The sequence below is a fragment of the Crassostrea angulata genome, chromosome 10 (genome assembly GCF_025612915.1).
Source record: "Crassostrea angulata isolate pt1a10 chromosome 10, ASM2561291v2, whole genome shotgun sequence".
Lineage (NCBI taxonomy): Eukaryota > Metazoa > Mollusca > Bivalvia > Ostreida > Ostreidae > Magallana > Magallana angulata.
In genome coordinates, this window is record NC_069120.1 from 54,020,139 (window position 1) to 54,039,388 (window position 19,250).

The following is a 19,250-nucleotide window of genomic DNA, read 5'->3' on the forward strand; positions in this document are numbered from 1 at the left end:
CTTGAGATACATGAATAAATCTTATTTTGGCTCTTCAAATCCGTTGTAATTATAATAATCATATGTTTCTATATAGTAAAAAAGTACATTTTTTTACGTACATATTTTCAGTAACCTATTGCTTCATCATCCATTCAAACTTTCTAAAATGATTTTGTTTGCTGTTAACAACCTGTACATGTATCTTTGAAATCAGCATACCCGTTATTTCATAAAAAGGGTGGAAAATCTACTTTCTAAATTGGTGCATACCAAGTACATTGCTTTAAAATCTCTTGTTCAGAAGAAAATGGTTTTCAAGTTTTTAACGGGGACTTCACACAGTAATGTTAAAAAAAATATAAGAGTTTAAATAACTTTATTCTGACATTCTTAGATTATCTCTATACATTACCTTTCCATGCGATTAAAAGAAATAAAATCTAAAAAAAAAATCCAACTTTTTAGGGATTCGAACCCAGTCAAAAATATAAGACACGGCATTAGTCTATTCCAACTGCGTTACCACTCGACTAATCTAGACATGAATTAAGGATGGAAAATTTAATACGTCGTTTTTAGACTTCAAAGGTATTAATGATATTTTCCAAAAGTCGGATTTATTAAAAATATGCCTCTTTGAAACAAAAATCAGAAATGGCAGATTTCAATAAATTGTCTTAATCTAAACGTTAAGGTTAAATTAGTTTTGTTTCAAGGAGGCATTTTTTCACAATGATGAGGATTCCCCTTTTATATAGCGTGAATTCTGCCATATTTGTCTGTGTAACCATTTTTAAATTTATTTCATGGTCTTAAATAAGTTAGTACAAACTTCCCAAATAAAATTCTACACTGCTTTATGTACAACATTGCACGGAAAATTTTTTACATCAAATTCTGTAACTTTGATTTTTCTATTATATCTGCAACTCCTTTAGGGAAAATTAGCATAGGAACTGCAACACCTTCTTTTTATTTTCTCTGTGTAAGGGAATTTCCATCTTCGCTAGCCAAGGGTTTTCGGTCCACTTTGCTCCCCATAATTCAAAACCTTTTTTGATAAGCCACTGACTATGCTGTAAATATATATCATTCTACACTTCTCATTTTCTTGAATATAAGACAAAAAGCAGAAAATAAAAACAGAAGAAGAGAATAAGAAAGACATGAATTTTATTGACTTATAAGTGAAGAAGTCGACCTATTAACGGCTAATGCCAACAAACGCGGCCTATCACAGGTGAACGGCTGACCCCACCCTTCTACTGAGGTATGTCACATGTGCTTAGTAAATGCCAACTAACTAGGATGGGGTCAGCCGAGGGCGCCGTGACCCCCCGGGGAGGGGAGCGACACGCCTTTGACATATAATTAATGCTGGATAATTAAGGATTTCACCAAATCCATCGCTATATATTGTCATGGAAACAACAGCAACACAAATGTTCCAACATGGTACAAAATATATTAAAATTAAAATTAATTACATTTTTACTGGCTTTAGATCGAGTCCTCACGCTTTTTGTCAATGATAAATAAACCTGAGATATTTCTACAATCTAATGCATTTGCATATACATACACGTTATAATTTGAACGTTCGGGGCGAGGTAATGCTTTCTAACATTTCTTTGGTTTAACAAGCTTATATCACAAACAGTATACACTAACGCATATACACGAAAAAAACCACATTGATATGTTCACCATCCAGCCTGATATGTAACAATTAACAACATTCGACATAGGACCGGAATTCCTCCAGTATATGGCCGGAAGTTGATCACGAATCACTAAACAGGTGCACTCATTTCACTTGAAACACTAATAAATACAGTCACTCCTCCCATACTCTGCTGAAGTCCGCAATCTCACGCCACATTCACTCTCATCCATAAGAAGTCCATGAAAAATACCCGTAAATGAGTAGTTCAAATGAAAAATTAAAACACCACGTATTCAAAGTCTGAACGTTTTTGTAGCACATTGTAGATAAACCGTCCGAACACACGTAACGTTTGACGCTGACGTTGTTCAACACTGGAGTCACGTGACTTCATCACAACCAATAGTAGAACACTACATGAATACTGTTGTCGTTAACGACTGGAAATACTGTTTGTAAGGTCACCAGGGTAACTGGCCTTCTGTAAGAGAAAACACAGGATAAGAACTTTTGAAATTTAGATATTCACGTAAAATCAATTTCAATAGGCTGAATGGAACAAAAGTTTCACCTGCTATGATTTACTCCCAGAGTCCGACTCCGGAGCTTCTGGGTCCCTGTTCTTCCGCCTTTTACTTTTGTAAACATGATCGTGATTTATACTCTCCACAGCACCTTGAAAAGAGACAAAATAATTACTGAACTTTTCTGTAATAGACACCTTTTGATTATCAGAAAAAGAATTGAAAGAAACTTAAGTAAATTATGATATAAATGGATTATACAATTACCTGGAATAGGTGTGTGGACTTCCACTTTGACTGTGGCGGTGGCTTTGACCCTTGTTATGTGATGAGTTTGAGGAGCAGACGACATGGACGGTGGCGGCCTCTCCCCCCGACTCTCATCGTCACTACTCGAAATCGAACCGGGATTGGTCGGAACAGTGGTGGTCTCCACGACCACTTCCGGTTCCACCACGATCTCATGCGAGGAGTACTGACTGGGCTCCTCTGTGATGGTGGTAAGGGAAACGTCCGAGGGAATCCGAGGGTAGAAATGGCGTCCACTTCCTCGGGATCGGGATACAGAAGACGATTTCTTTTTAACGGGTTTGGGGGAGGGCTCTGGTGACGGAGTCGGGAGTCTGTCCTCGTCATTCTTAGGTCTGATCTGTAGACAGAATCAACATAGGACTTATGTAAAAATTAACTTCAGCCTAACAATTTGTCTCAACTTTATGCTTCATTAACAATGGAAGGAATGGACATCTTGTTCAAGTATCATAATATAATACTGTCATACTGTAAACACGGTAGTTTTGAACTAAAATCAACTCTATAGTTTTCTTTTTGGAGTGGCTAAAAAATTATAAATCTTCGCGTTTTACAACTTTGTTGGATATTAATGGAGATTAAATTATGATGTTGGTTACTTTATTTTGATTCATCACATGTGTGATACGTACCTCAGCTTTGGGTCCAAACAGCGACAGAAGGATGGGCAGCAGAAGAAGTCCGTTCAACAGACCGATGACGATCAGGGCGGACAGAACGTTAAAGAAGTACCTACAACAGAGTGAACATTAAGCTTCAGATCTCACGTATACATGTGCCTATATTTAAAACTGCTCACATAGTTATCATGTTAAAAATTATTCGGCATACACGGTCTACATCTGTTGTTCCTAATTTAACATCTTGATAAGCACCCTTAATTATATCGTTGGGAGTTTATTGCTTTCAAATTTCGCGCGTCATAAAGCAAAGGTTTGAGGCATTATGGGAACCATTATTCTGCTTAAAAGATTTCTGTACTTTCTCTGAGGAGAAAAATCAACACGATGTTAAGCATTCTTTGCTCTGTAAAGACATGATAATCAATAGAAGATTTAAAACGCCGACCACCCATTGTGCTTATCAGCAGTTGATTTAAATGTGCATTGGATAATGAAGTTCATTCATAACTCGAGCAGGGGGCGCGTCTTACACGGAGCAGCCGATCTCATTGCGTCAGTAAGCTTGGTGTAAACAATTCTATTGAGGAGACCACCCGGCTACTGGCGATATTGAGAAAAATAAGCGGAAGGCAGAACTTTATTGGCCAAAATCTTTACATGGGATCCGCCACTGGACAATAAAAGGTTGATTAAGTGGAATTTTATTGGAGATCCGCTCCGCAGTATCCCCCTTGAATCTATTTGATGGCATGAGTTTTATGTGTTGGTTTGTGCGTTTGGTAAAGGTTCTTCGTCCAAATCGCCCACTTTTACTACATTCTGTAAAGCCAATTTCCATTTTATTTATGTGCTTGATTTCCGCTTTAATGAAGACGTAATTGGAAATACGGTAGTAGCTGCGCGTGTGGCCCTGATGGAGATAAGAGGCTCTCGAGAGGGGGAAGCTTCTCGCCGCGTGAAAAAATTGATCGGGACGATTGCACGGAGAGAGGGGCCACGGCAAAGACCGGGGGAGTGTTTATTGGTGGGATTAGCACAGTCTTATGTAGCGTGCCTTCGGTCAGTAATTGGCCTGGATGGGTGGTCTAATCATCAACGTCACTTACCTTTCAGCGACCCACGTGACTTTAATGGCTTCCATCAATATCAATCTCGTATATAAAAAGTATATCCCCGTTTTTTAGTCTATATGGTATTTTCTTTATACCTGTGTCATCGTTGTTAATTGTACTCAATTCCCTGATATTTTTTTTTATGTTTTAGTGGCGGTAGATCCTCGGTGTGCCCCAGGTATAACCCGCCGACCATGTAGTTAGCCCAGAAAAGCAGATCACTCGTATCAAATTACAAAACAGCGGTCTTTCTCTATTGTATATATTCTTCTGGAATCTTTTCCTTTTTATATTGCGAAAGTATAACATAATTTGTTCTTGTAGACAGCGAGAAAAAAGCCAGGCTTTATCAACGAGGAATCGATTTGGGGGAACTCAATTTGATCCCACCCCACCCATTTTACAGCTTTTCTTTTTCTCTTTAAATGTTGATAGTGATCGGGATTTTTGCTTTGTCACGCGATTTAGACTGCATTTTCAACCATTAATTGGTCTAAGCGTTAAGAAAAGAATCCGGGTACTTGATGGAATCTGCTGCTTCGTAAGACCAGCGATTCGGTGAGCTGATTTAATGAAGACTTGGCCAGACGATTGTGAGCAGAAATTCTTCATCAATGTAAAACAATCCTTCGATTGTCGAAAATTTCGAGGTCTTATCACGTAAAGAGACTGATGAATTTGAACTATGACTTAAATATGTATGAATACTCATAACTTACTTGATGCCGAACATGAACTATGACATACACATGTATGAATACTCATAATTATCTTGATACCGAACTTGAACTATGATTTAAATATGTATTAAAACTTAACTATACTTACTTGACCACGAACTGGAACTCGGCCCCCGCCAGCATGACGATACCCAGGAGGGTGGATATAGCTCCGTGAACGACCGGGGCAAACATGTGGTCCAGGGACATGGTCATTCTCTTGTTTCTGGATCCAATGGACGTCAAAAAGCCCTGTATCACAGAAACGACCAGTAGTTAACGGTCAAATAACAGGGCTTACTCAATTACAAACCAGGGCAATGGACGTCTGATTAAGTGTTCTCGGGAAAATGATGTGCAAGTATAGGAAAGTGAAATCAAATTGAACACTTAAATTTTAAATTATCATTCATCTAAACGCAAAATTGGGGCAGATTTACCGTAAACACATGTTTTATTAATCGCGTTGTTTTATTATACTTTTTAAGTTTTTAGATTAATATTAATATTTTTTGTGCAAAGACACGTGATCCGGACTTACCACGGCTATGTGGACTGTGAACTCCACCCCTATCCCCACACTGACGATCAGAATGACTGCCGGGACGGCGCTCAGACGGATGTCGGACAGACCCATAAACCCGAACAGCTCCACGACCATCATAGTCAGTACGACTACCTACAGAACGTAGAAAATAACGACATAGTCAAATCAACGACATAGTCAAATCAACGACAAAGTCATATCAACGACATAGATATCGTCAAAAACGACATTGTCAAATCAACGACATAAAATACGTACGAAACGAAATAGTCAAATCAATATGCTAGTATTCAAAATATCTACCTTCTGAACATAGAAAATAGCGACATTGTCAAATCAACGACATAGAAAACGTAGAAAAACGACATAATCAAATCAACGAAATAGAAAAATTAGAAAAAACGACGTAGTCCAATCAATATACTAGTAGTCAAAACACCTACCTACAGAATATAGAAAATAGCGACATTGTCAAATCAACGACATAGATATCGTGAAAAACGACATAGTCAAATCAATATGCTAGTATTCAAAATATCTACCTTCTGAACATAGAAAATAACGATATTGTCGAATCAACGACATAGAAAACGTACAAAAAAAAAAGATATAGTCAAATCAATATCGCCAAAATATTTACCAACAGAACATACTAAATAGCAACATAGTGAAATCAACGACATAAAAATCGTAAAAATCGACAAAGTTTAATCAAAAAAAAATTCTATCATAATGATAGTCAAATCCAGAACCTTAAGAAATATATAATGAGTTACATACTACAACAACCTTTCAGAACTTGTCAAGCCTCAGGGAAAACAAATAGTCGGAATGAAGTCATCGAGCTTAAACTATCGAAAATCAGATTCATATTTTCAGTTTAGTTAGAAGCACTTTTACTAAAGACCACACAGAATATATAGACATATTTCTCTAAACCTCAGTCCATGACTTCCGGAATGATTAGGAATGCCCTTATGTCGCTAACATTTATTTTGGCATGGAATACTGATACCTGTATTTAAGAGAGCTAGATGACCCTGGCCATTTTTAGACTATTAATCTCCTTACGACGAAGAGCTCTTAATATAAGATGACAGTGAAACTTTGATTCTAAATATTTGGCTTGCTTCTTTACTAATAAATAGTTTACCACCAGAAACACTATAGACGTATTTTATATTTTAGGACAGATTTGAGGACTAATTCACCATTCAATCTCTTAAAGATAAACATAAGCAGTAGATATAAGAAGGTAAATATAATAAGGTAGATATAAGTAGACTTACAATCACGGTGGCGAGCCAGGGGTTGAGCAGCACCAGGGTGAGGACCACGAAGGTGACCAATAGAATACAGAGGACGGCCATACCCAGGTAGAAGCGCAGGTTGATGTACTGCTCCCAGAACGTGAACGGGACCCCGCTGGGGTAATTAGGCAGACCCCGATCCGTGTAAGTGTCGCAGATCTCACGGATTGCCTGCAATCAAACGCACCCATGTCAGGTTTCTATCGAAGACATCGCACAGTTCAATAGGAATATGTATATTTCTCGGAGATGGCGTGATCATTAAGAAGTGCAAAATTACTTATTTTTAATTCTTAAAAATATTTGTTATCTAAACTTCGTAAGATATTCATCTTTAACATACCGAATATCAAAAGACAAGAATTCAAACAGAAATGAACGTTTCATAGAGATCTAGCTGTCTCTCGACATTTTTGAGGACATTTTAATTGCATCTGGACATAAGTTAGTGTTAGAGGTCATGTTACCTTGATAGTGTCCAGAATGACCTCTGTGGAAGTCTGGTCACTCAGATAGAACGCCAGCTGTGTGTAGGTTAGCGGCTGGGCTTTGGGTACTATAGAAAAAGATTCAACGGTCTTATGAAATGAGCCTGATTTCCGTAAAACTACGTGACTGAATTTCACCGACGATTTAATTGTTTAAAGTTCGCTTCCTTAGTTTTTACCTTTAAAATCACGATCTAAAGCATCGTGCAGCCAGATTTTGGGTTCTGGGTGAAAGTTGGCTTGTGACGAGGCATACGCCATGGCGTCGTTGGATACCCAGGCCGTCAGGTAATTATAAAACGCATCTGGAGAAATTATCCCCTCTGAATCCACCAGTCTGGTACTGGGGATCTACAAAGCAAAGGAACAAATGTGCAATAACAAGAAAGATAAAAAAGCGTCTATTATCTCATCGCTCGAATTCAACCGAAATCTCTCTCTCTCTCTCTCTCTCTATCTCTCTCTCTCTCTCTCTCTCTGGCTTCTGAGATTTTCCTTTTTTAATCCATTTGACATATCTCTCTTTCTGTTATTCTCTCGCTCTGACTTGAGATTTTCTTTTTTATCCTTATTGACATCTCTTTCTCTCCATTTTTCTCATCCTTTATCTTTCTTTCTCTCTTACTCGACTCTTGTCTATGGGGTTGTCCACGTCCCCTGTCTGTATCAGCAGCTTGTAGGCGAGGATGGCGCTGTCCGAGGCGTTGGGCCGCCAGTCTTGCTGAGTGACCCGCCCCTCCGCGTACTCTGCGTCAAAGGATCTCTGGAGGTCTGTTTAATACAACAACATCCAAATTTACATTAACAGATTGTTAAACTGAAGACGAAAAGGAAATGAGAGTTCCCTCTGCTGTCGTGTTTAGCTTTGTACCGGCTGATGTTTTACACAGAGAAGCGAACACAACCTCACAGGGTTGTAGAAAAACTACGCAGGTAAAAGCGGCGTTCGAAGAGCTCCACTGACCGCCATGTTTTACTTTATCTGAACAAATGTTAACTAAATCATCGCTAATGAACGTTCTAAATTTTTTGTGGGACACATGACAAAAAAATCTATTGATAAACTGAAATAGAATTACTAGTATGTCAAGTTTTAATTTGAGCGCCATAACATGCAATGATACTTTTATGTCGCATAGAATTAATGTCAACCTAGCAATCAAAAGGGCCTAAGATTTCTACCTTGTAGCCACTGTCGGAAGAGATCCAACCAAAAATTCGGGAGTGACCCATCCTCCCGTTTGATGATTTTGTCCACAGATTGGAAAGACCGGTGGTACTGAGTTAACAGCCTCTGGTTGTTGGGGTAGTCCACTCCACTCTTGGTGACCAGGTAAATGTTAAAGAAGCCGAAGTACTTAGACTGAGCGGTCAGGAACTGGTACTCCGGGGTGTGTTTTGGCACAATTTCTGTCAAGTCTAGACCGTTCTTCACATGTACAATTCCATAAACACTCACACACAATAAAACAATAAATCCAACAATAGAGAATACCTGTAAAGACAGAACAAAGGTAGTAAGTACACCTGTCTGACCTGTGATCACGTCGTTATGTGTTTACAGCTAAAAATTATTATTGGTAACGAACCATTAATTTTGTAACTGAAAAAAATGACTTACTTTTACATAAGCCTTTTTGATGAAAGGCCCATACACATTTCTGGCAAAAGAGTCCAGATTTGAGTTAAGTATATGTCTTTGGTAGCGCACAAACCGCTGGGCACACGATATGTTCTCGTGCGCCGGAGTCAGGCACTGTCTAGATGATGAAGTGGAAGGACACACTGACAATATACAGAGTAAATTCATGTCAGAATCAGCAACAGAGTAAATTCATGTCAGAATTAGCAACAGAGATACATAACAATACGAACGCACTACAAGGACCCTTACCAGCCGCTAGAGAGCGCGAGCGACACGAGAAGATCCCCTCCGACGACGGGAGGTCAATGACAGAGGGCGTGGCAAGGGTTGTGGCGGTACCCCCCTCCTCCAGCGAGCGGGCCACCGTGTTGTGTTTGACCACAGAGCTGTAAATCGGGGGGAGGGAATCGTTGTAACTAGGGGGTGGGCTTGGTTCTTTAAGATCATAAAGATCGTTCTGTTTGGGCGGCTGGAGTTCAATCACAGTGTCTTTGGCTTCAGCAAAGCTGCGAAGCATAATAAAATTGAGTTTCAGATTGACATGGTATATGAATTTGGATAATTTGGTATGTTGATATGAACAGAAGTTTATCATGTAATAAGACAGTCCAAACCTTTGAAAACAGCAGAAAATATCTATCCTTTTATCATCTTTCCTGTATAAGTCTATACTACATATGGCTGGATAAATCAAAAGGACGCTGAACAAATTGAAAAAGATGAGAATGGAAGCCTGCAAAACAAAAAACAAGAAAAATTGGCATAGGCCGAGTTGTTTATCTGTAGGACAAAATGAGACGGATCGATCACGTCGGTCCGGGGCTGTGTTAATTGATTGGTCCGGGGCTGTGTTAATTGATTGGTCCGGGGCTGTGTTAATTGTACCTGTAGTGAGAAAGCTCTCAGTGCCGGGATGGGGATGATGGACGCGGACAGAAAGGCCAGGATGTTTGTCACGGATGTCAGAAACACCGACACACCTGTCCTCTTCAAGCACTCGGCCGTCTGGTCCTTAAAAAACAAGAGGTGGAGACATTGGTGACCTGCTCAAGTGTCTGGCCAGGGCATGCGTCCTACGTACACATCTAAGTGACATGTACGTACAGCGGACTTAATGCGTTCAGGGTTGTTTTTTTCAAGAGAAATGTATTGTGTTTTTTAACTAGATGTAGGGAAGCCTTACGTTGAAATCTATGTGCTTGTTGGCCGAATTCTCTCCGTAGGTGTGCGCCATTAAAAAGATATCGTCCACTCCCAGACCCAGCGCCAAGAAAGGAATGATCTGAAAGAAGAATTGACATTCCTTTATGTGCCTTCAATGCGCTATAACCGTTCCACTGTTTATGCTACTGGTATTTCCTGCAGTTGAAGAAAATATAAACACGTGAGAAATTTAATACATTACAGTTCCCCTTGTTTACATTATTTTGGGTGGCCCAAACCGCCTCGACATTCTGCTTTCATTTTATGGCTAAACTGTTCTCCTCGTCAAATCAAACCCTCTCTATCTCAATGTAAACCGTTCGGAGGAGATCAAATATGATGGATATAATGCCGATTTGATTATGGCCACTTACGGGGGATTCCGAAAGCTTTTGAGGCGAATCACTCTTTTCGTGTAAACTAAACTGCAATTATTATATAGAGCAACTTATACATTGCTTCCTATTCAAGGTGGCCATTGCACAGAACTACATATCTTTAAAAATTGTATCATACAGCCTCTTCATTTGCAATGTGACTTACTTCAAATTTAACATGAGGATATATGAATTATATTTGAATATTTTTAAAACCCTGCATTATCACCTCATGAATTCGGAATATTTTCACGTTCAGTTAGTACAAAATACGCTAACCAATTCAAAATTTATGTTGGATTTTCCTCCTTACTTGTGTAGTAGCGGCATTGAAACTGATTCCCAGCACTGCGCAGATTCCGAGTCCTGCTGCCACCGACAACGCGACCAACAGAACACCTGCCACGCCCACACCGCTCTGGGACTGGACGCCATTATTCCACCTCAGTAGAGAGATGCACGCGTAAAATACCTGAAAGTCACAAACGCCCAATGATTCATTTGGTTCCGTTGGGGGGTTTGATTCGATTTGAAATGTGTAAAATCGTGTACAGTATTGTTGCTTACCATCAGAACATATCCTAACGCTACCCTCGTAGGACTGAGACTAGAAAATTCTTTCATAATGTCTGCCAGAGATACAGACGAAAACCCGTAAATTTCATTTCCATTCGTTCCGTTTTGTGCGTTATTGACGACCTGTGTGAACTTCCGCTGCCATGCCTCCAGTACTGCCTTTGCTTTCTCCACCGACCATCCAATGCTGTGAGTCTTGTAGCTCTCAGACCAGTACTGGTACAGTTCTTTCTCGGCCATTAATTGTACGATAGACTGAAGAGCTTCACCTCTACAACAACAGATTCATCGTTTTACATTCGCTGCAACAATGTGGATGATGACAATGTAGATCAGAATTCTACACACTTTATTGAACTCACCGAACAATATGTCCCGTTCTGTTCTTTCTCACGCCCCCAACAATCAGATCCTCGTCCCAATGCATGTACTTTGTGGATATCCCGGAACAGCCCCCGGTCATCGTAGCTCCGACATCCGGGACCTGAAAAAATTGTTATACCATTATCAGAGAAATTAAATTTTATTGATATACCAATGCGAGCTGATTGTAAGCTTTAAGTTTCGTTTAGTTTGATACTATAATAAGTATTCAGTATTACAACTTACAGATCTCTCTGCTTTATTAGGAGCAGATCTTGGACACTCGGGGTCGTACGGGTCCAGGCAAGGTTTATCAAGGTACCCACGGGAAATCCCGGACTGAAAATGATCAAGTAAGGTTTAGTTATACTTTTGACAGTAAAAGGAAACAAGGGTTCTTGTTAAAAACTTTATCTGTGTTTGTATTAAGTACAAGTCGATGGGAGATCTTACCTTGTTCATGACCTCCTCAATAAGGGCGGCGTCGGAGTAGGTGGGGTACTTAGCTCGGTACGCCTGTACGAATCCTAGTGGGTCCAGGCTGGTCCATTTTATGGGGAGACCACTGTAAGACAAAGGTTGAAAACCGTAAAACTCTATAAATAACACAGCTCTAAATTCAAAACTTCACAAGAAGAAGGAGTTGTAGAGACTCACAAATCTATGTGGACAGAATGGTCAGGTCCGAGCAACTTAGCGCCGTCCCAGAAACAGTCCAAGGGAGTAATGATGACACAGGGTAGCAGTCTCTCGATGATCTAAACAGACAGAACCAAATGCCAGTGTTAAAGTTGACTTAGAAAATGTTTCTAGATAGATCGGTGTTCGTTACAAAAGTTTAGATTCTTGAGAATCAAAATTTATGTAAATTTTATTTGGTTAAGTATATCTGGAAAGACATTGGAACTGTAAGGCGGATGGAGAGTCTTACGTTGTCTATGAAACTTCCCTCCGTTTTGGGAAACTCCGGGAGATAGCAGAGGTCGTGGAATTTCCAGGTTCTGTAACAGAAACACGATTTACAAGTCAACAGTTGTTCTAGACCCCGGGGCTTATAAGCTTATAACATACAAAACCATGAATGAAGTCAGAGGAAAAACACACGTATATATGCACGCGCGTGCCACATACTAGTATATGCACGAACGTGCACGCACTTACACGTCAAACATGTCGACCGAGATGTCCACCACTTTGAGCAGGGTCTGTAGATGGAACTGTAGAGAGGGCACGGTCAGGATGTTGGAGTCCGCCCTGGGGGTCTGGATGACCAGCTGACTCGTCGTGCCCCGCCCCTCCCCCACCGTCGTCCGGGTGTACTCTAACTCCTGTTCTAGTCTTCCCCCCTCTGCAACCAAAAAAAGTATCCATTAATGACGCCCTTATGACACCATAGCGAGGAGATAAAGTACAGAACCTATAACTATGGTTCTGTAATTCATGTACTTTCTAGATCGATGGAATGAGACGAATCTAGATATATACAAGTAAATACCTTTCTCTTTCTTTGTCATTCATGAATAACTTAAAACTATATAACATGATTTACAGAAAAATCAATCTGCCCTTTTTTCAATTTTGATGTTATTTTAGATCTTTTGGTGTTTAGTCAGATAATTGTTGTATGGTGATTTGATTTTGGTGTTATTATCAATCGCGGGTGTTCTCTAACATCTCATCTTAAGTGTTGCGAGATTTCTCAAATCTCAAATTAAAATCTGAGTTGGTATATACATTTGTCATCACACGATCACACCAGCATCTTACACAGGGACATATGTTTTTATTCTCAACTCCAGAGTAGTTAAAGTCACGCGGCTTTTGGTGATGCAAAATTGAATCGTTGATAGTACTTATTCAGAATTGAGAGGTTACAGACATTAGATCAGACTTGTCAGATCATTAATAACAAGGTTATGCCACCTAGGCGTCCGCTCCCATTCTACCTAGTAGGCAGGATCTGCTGTGTATGTAAAGAACCCCTGGTCTGCGGTAGGTCTGACGCTGTCATTCAAATTTATGCGTGTTAAACCCCCTCAGAATTATCAATTGTATGTCAAAATTTTAAGATTTAAAAATCAGGAATTCCTCTTACGTTGACTGACGATCTGCTCGGCGTTTAATTCGTTTTGATTCTGTTTTTACACTCGGCGACGCTGTCTTCCAGCTGACATTTATAATGCGTTTGACTCTTTGTTGGCTTTGCGTAATTCATTAGTTATGTTTTTTACTTGTTTTCACTGTTGACTGTGAAAACTTTCTCATAACTTTGAAATGCATCTTCGAAGCGGGTCGTTAAATGTTTAAATCTACAGTCTTACGTCGGTTTAGTGTACACCAGTTACTGTAATTAGTATGTGTAATCCATTACAGTGTAATATTACTTCGTCGTAGGTCCCTCATTACAAACTGATATATTATGTAGATAGTGTTTCTTTCTTTGCCACGTGATATCTATGTACATTGTGTAATTATCATTCATTGAATTGAAACATCGCTACATTGTAGGTTGTTCATTGAGTTGCAATATATTGTATGTTCCGCGTAATTAATATACAAAGTAATGTTATTATCATAGTGTAAGTTTGCAATGTAACATGTAAACGTATCATATTTAACGTGTACTACATTTGGCGCATATTTATTTTTTCAACAAGATAGCGTGGATTTAAATTAGCGTATTTCTGAATCATTCCGATTACCCCCCCCCCCCACCCCCTCCCCCCCCCCCCCCCTTCTCCTTACAATCGTCGTGTAATGAAAATGGTGGTGGTTTTAATCAGACTGTTTCTATCTGTGCCTATTCTTATTCATACATGTATAAATGGCATTGGGCGATGTACTTTATTTAGCTTTCCCCTAAAAACGCCAAAAAGAATACACAGCCAAATGTAATACGTTTACTGTATTACATTGTAAACTTACACTATATGGATAATAACATTATAATAACATAAACATACTAGTATGCTTATTGTATGTTATTTATTGTGGTTAAAGGGTTTTTGCATTATAACAGAATATGACATGAATCATTTGAATTTGAAGTGGAGTGACATTCATTGCAGTGATATCATTCCATGGTTATTCATTTGATACGTAATGATGTATTTTCCTTGGTATTCATCGCGAAGTAATATTAGTGCATTTCCTGTAATTCAATAGAAAATAGTATCAGTGTTATTTATTGGACTCATTACAATCTTATAATTATGTTAATCAGGGCAATGTCATTCATTGTAGTGTTATATCACTGTTATTTTCTTAGGTCTTATATTGATGTTAATCATTACAATGTTATTCACTGTTATTTATTGTAGCCTTATATTAACGTTAATGTTTGCAATGTTATAACACTGTTATTCATAGCAGTGTTATTATATATGTAAAAGTGTTTGTGATATTCGGTACATTGTTATACATGAACGTTACATGTTGCTCGTTCCAATTGTCTTATTCATGCGTTGTTTGATATTATTGAATTAAAATTATTGATATATGCTATAATTCATAGGCACATGAATATGATACACATTTCAGAGTAGCGGTTGTATACTTGTATATTAATTGACAATCATACTACTTAGTGCACTTAATCATATATATACGCTGCATGCTACATATCTATAACAATATATGATTGATACACGCGATGTTTACTGAAGTGTCATTTACTTCACAGCGAGACGCTTTATTCCCGGGGCCCGGGCCTCTCCTAAAGTAAATTAAACAGTTTATTCTTTTATATCATTGGCAAAGCATGTTTATCCATTTTAATAGCAATGTGTAGTTTACGTGGTTTAGATTAAGACTTTTGTTTAAACAATGTATGCAATTTCCTGTGAAATATAGTATATAAATGTTTAGTGCTTTCTTTAAAAATTCTTACACCTTCTTCACAACATAAGGGTTAAGGCTTTACGTTTTGTTTTTCTCGTCTTAATTAATTCATAAAATATTTGTTATGTTCTTGTCAGAATTATCAAGTGAGAGTTTTTTCATTGTTAATGAATATTAAAGATGCAGCGTAAATGAATTTCAGTTGATATGATTTATATTGTATATTGTTTTCCTGTCTTTCGAGGTTTTTATGTTTTACTACTCTTGCAAATATACTGCTACATCATTTCTCTTTCTATTCATAATTTTTTTTGTAAACTTTGTTTTTCAAATTCTTGTTTTCGTGCATAGCTGGGAATCCATCATATAATCAGGGAGGGAGCGTTCGGTGCCGTTCTACCCGCGTTATCTCAGGTCGGTCGGGGGTAGTAAGCCAGTCTTTGTTGGGCCGCTGATGGGATTTTTTTCTTGTCCAACTTGCCGATTATGTAGATAGAATTGACAGAGTAGTAGAAATACTGGCGATTCAGTGACCCGTGACGCTCTGTCGTCACACATTCGTGCGCGCCCTGTGATTGGGTTCCTTCCCATGAATGACTAGCTCTACTCCCGCATGCGTGTGGTCCCGGATTGATTAAACTTCTTTTAGATTTCATTGTTCAGTAATGTAATGTGGAAAAAAAGAAAAGAGGTTTGAGCGGCCCTGAGAACCGTGAGTGTAGCGGGGGACAATGGGGGCTTTGTGTGGGGAGAAGCCGGGCCGATCAGGCCCCGATCACACAAAGACGAAACGACCTCAGAACTGAGCGAGTGTGCACACACCATCCCGAACAATGGCTCTGGTCAATGGGGAAACCTCTTGCTTTTTAACTCTGTTAATTTACTTTTTTCTCCGAAGGATCCTGTGACCCAATTTCCACCGGCGCTTCTTAATTTTGTTATCTTGAATCCCTGCCTTACAAGTTTCTCTGACAACCAGAGTAAGTGCGACCGGTGCAGCCGTGTTCTGTTTACCCTGCCTCCTCGTGGGGAGTCTAATCCCTCCCCAACCACCCCTCCATCCCATCACCTCAAACCACACTTCCCCAACTTCACAGACTAAAATATATGCATTTAAATGACTTAAGTTTTAAGAGTTTGCAATGGTTTTTGTTTAAAATCTGTATCACTGTACTTGGATATTTGTTGACTAAAGTCAATAAATAAGTCACAGTCATGTGACTAATATAATATGAGCAAGATGTAGGTATATATATAGAAACAAAATATACATCGGAATTGTATCAAACACCAATCCACACATTATCCTGGACATAAAATATAAGTATTGGAATTTTTTTTATTTTTAATAACTTGGAATTTAAGAGTTTGCATTTTTTAAAAATTGGACAGATCCAAATAACAAACTATGAAATAATATTTAAAATCAAACTCGGTTAAAAACTTTGTATTTACTTATTTTATTAACTTTCAAAGCCTAACGATAAAAAAAATATACATACTTATATATATATATTTTTCATTTGAATTATATAACAAGTTTATAGGTTAGTTTCTACAATCACAATATATTTTCAAATAACACAAAAGAAATTAATATTAATAATCTGATGATAGACCGCTTTGAACTTGCAGGTTTGTGATATTGTACACCGTTCTGACATGGTTAATTTTCATTTTGTTAAGAACTTGAACAATCCCCGGGTCTTGTCTGTTGTAACATAATTCGTTTACAGTGTATGGTGGATTGTTCTTTGGTGGCGGAGCACACCTGGGCTTTGGGGAAAGGTCCCCTCGCAGCGTGCTAATCGCCCCAAAACACGATCCTATACACATCCCCTCTCACGGCCGTTCTCAGCGACTGTATAACGAACCAGGCAGAATTCCCTTCTTCCGGCCAGGAAAACTCAGAAAGTACCCCTCCTAAAGACTCGGGGATAAACTAAATGAAGCCCCCCGTCCAAGATTCGGTTAAATTAATCGCTACATTGGCTTGATTGTGACAACACACAGGATTTCGGTGCACATTTTGGTAGTCAGTGAGCCGTGGCGGGTCACGCTGTTTGAGCAGCCATTTAATACACATCTTGTGTGGTCTGTTGTCCCTGCGCTTTGTTCCCGGGCCCCCGGTACCATTAATCAAAGTGTTATGTGTCTATTTCCAAAGTCTTCAAGCAGCGTGTACTTTATTACTTTGGTCAAGGAATGCAATGTACAAAACAACAAGCGGAGGATTTTGTATTTTATTAGTATTCTTTATCCTTTAGAAATAAATTAAAGAGAATTTACATTCCGTTTGGCCGTAAAAAATATTGTGTATTTGATAAAGTTATTAAAAAAGAAATTCAGTTCATTGAGAGAATTGTATTGAGAAAGTCTTTTTGAGACCTAAATACTGTAATCTACAGTCGAGCTAGAATAGCGCGGGTTTCTCTAATGCCCGATCGATTGTTTTTCATCCAGATTAAATAAGAAACCGTGGCGGGTAAATTTAAGTCGGGATCCGGCCGGACATACCCATTCCTCGGCTCTGTATATCTTCTTTGTGAAGCGAAAACATCTGAAAATATCTCTGCCGTCTGTACCTAGCTTAACTAGACCACACACAGCCGAAAAGCCGAATTTAGGTCACCAAAATGGCGGAGAGCTACCGTTCTGTATAAAACGATGAATATGTTCACATACCTTCAACCCAGAGCTTCTCCACGTCCGTCTGTAGGCTGGTGGTTTTTAATCCGATACAGCACAAAGATAACAATAAAATTCCCACAAAAAGTACTTTTCCACAATGTATTTGAATGAAGCCACCGATTTTAAACATGTAGCGCTGTATGTGCATTCTTAACCACAGCGCACTCGGACTGCCGTCCGCCTTTCCCTGTAAATATATCAAACAATGTATTAATTCAAATCTATTTGTGTAATTATCGGTCTAAGACACATTGAAATTTGTTGCTTTTAGTGAGTTTTTGGCGTTTTTACGCCATAACACACGACATTTTTAACGTTTCACTTGAGCACCCAGCGTAACACGTGTGTATTGTCAGTTGTTACTATGAATGATAATTTACCGATATTCAAAATATTTTGAACGAAATGAAGAAAAATGTTCCCCATTTTTGATTTTATGGACTGAATGGAGACCATATAGGTGTGTGGATGCCCCCGCGGGGCCGAGATTCCCCTGGACGCGGGTCGGGGAGGGAGAGGGTTGCTGGCTTACCTTCTTGACATGTTTGTAGGCTAACTCGGCGTTGACCCAGCTCGTCCTGGTCACCAGATCCTCGTCCACCTCTCTCTCGGGTTTCTTCCTTGATCTCATTGTCTTTCCATTTGAATTTGGTATATCAAATCACGTATAATGAGATGCCATTTGTGGAAGTTTAAACAATTTACCCACGTGCAGAATTCCTTCAAGATTTTAGCCGGTATTTGAAAAGGAAATCACTTTTGGTCGGAATTCTGTCCGATAACTATATTGTCCTTTGATGATGTCACTGATTTTCACTTTGGTGTCCATTATACTCACTATGTATCATTTAAACATCAAAACACCGTGCATTCCATATGATTCTTAGAATAGAACTGCTTGCTAGTAAGATTTGCATCGACCCCGCCCCCTTCCTTTGATTGACATCGCGAGATCACCCACATCTTTAAGACGATTGGAGGAGCACTAATAAGAATTCTCTTGTAACAGCGGCATTACATTAGTTGCTAAGCAACCGTTCACCACATAGAAGCTCGGCCACCCAAGTTGCGGGACCGCCAACAGTGCGATAAGCAGACATACTTTCGTGGGGAATCTTGCACTGAAGCGCCGAACGGCAGATGCCATCAGGATTGTTAGCTACTAATCACGTTATAATTTAATATCTATAGAGATCAGCTTTGTTTTTATTTACCACTGCGATGAGAATTGCCGATGTTCGTTTTGAATAAAACTTTAAATGCCGTTATAAT

At 39.0% G+C, this 19,250-nt stretch overlaps 1 protein-coding gene across 1 annotated transcript; it reads right to left on the reverse strand.

Moving 5' to 3' along the window:
* Positions 1 to 1,138: 1,138 nt before the first annotated feature.
* Positions 1,139 to 18,890, reverse strand: LOC128164622 (protein patched homolog 1-like). The gene is made up of 26 exons (XM_052828564.1): positions 18,511 to 18,890; positions 17,973 to 18,165; positions 12,609 to 12,795; positions 12,379 to 12,448; positions 12,105 to 12,205; positions 11,901 to 12,012; positions 11,694 to 11,786; positions 11,447 to 11,568; positions 11,076 to 11,355; positions 10,822 to 10,980; positions 10,112 to 10,210; positions 9,814 to 9,939; positions 9,543 to 9,661; positions 9,178 to 9,434; positions 8,905 to 9,068; positions 8,466 to 8,778; positions 7,909 to 8,054; positions 7,463 to 7,634; positions 7,263 to 7,351; positions 6,775 to 6,966; positions 5,480 to 5,617; positions 5,048 to 5,190; positions 3,117 to 3,216; positions 2,440 to 2,821; positions 2,220 to 2,323; positions 1,139 to 2,129 (listed from the first exon to the last, which is right to left on the reverse strand). The coding sequence occupies exons 1-25, from the start codon at positions 18,607 to 18,609 to the stop codon at positions 2,223 to 2,225; spliced, it is 3,957 nt and encodes a 1,318-aa protein (XP_052684524.1). The 5' UTR covers positions 18,610 to 18,890; the 3' UTR covers positions 1,139 to 2,129; positions 2,220 to 2,222.
* Between the last annotated feature and the right edge of the window lie 360 nt (positions 18,891 to 19,250).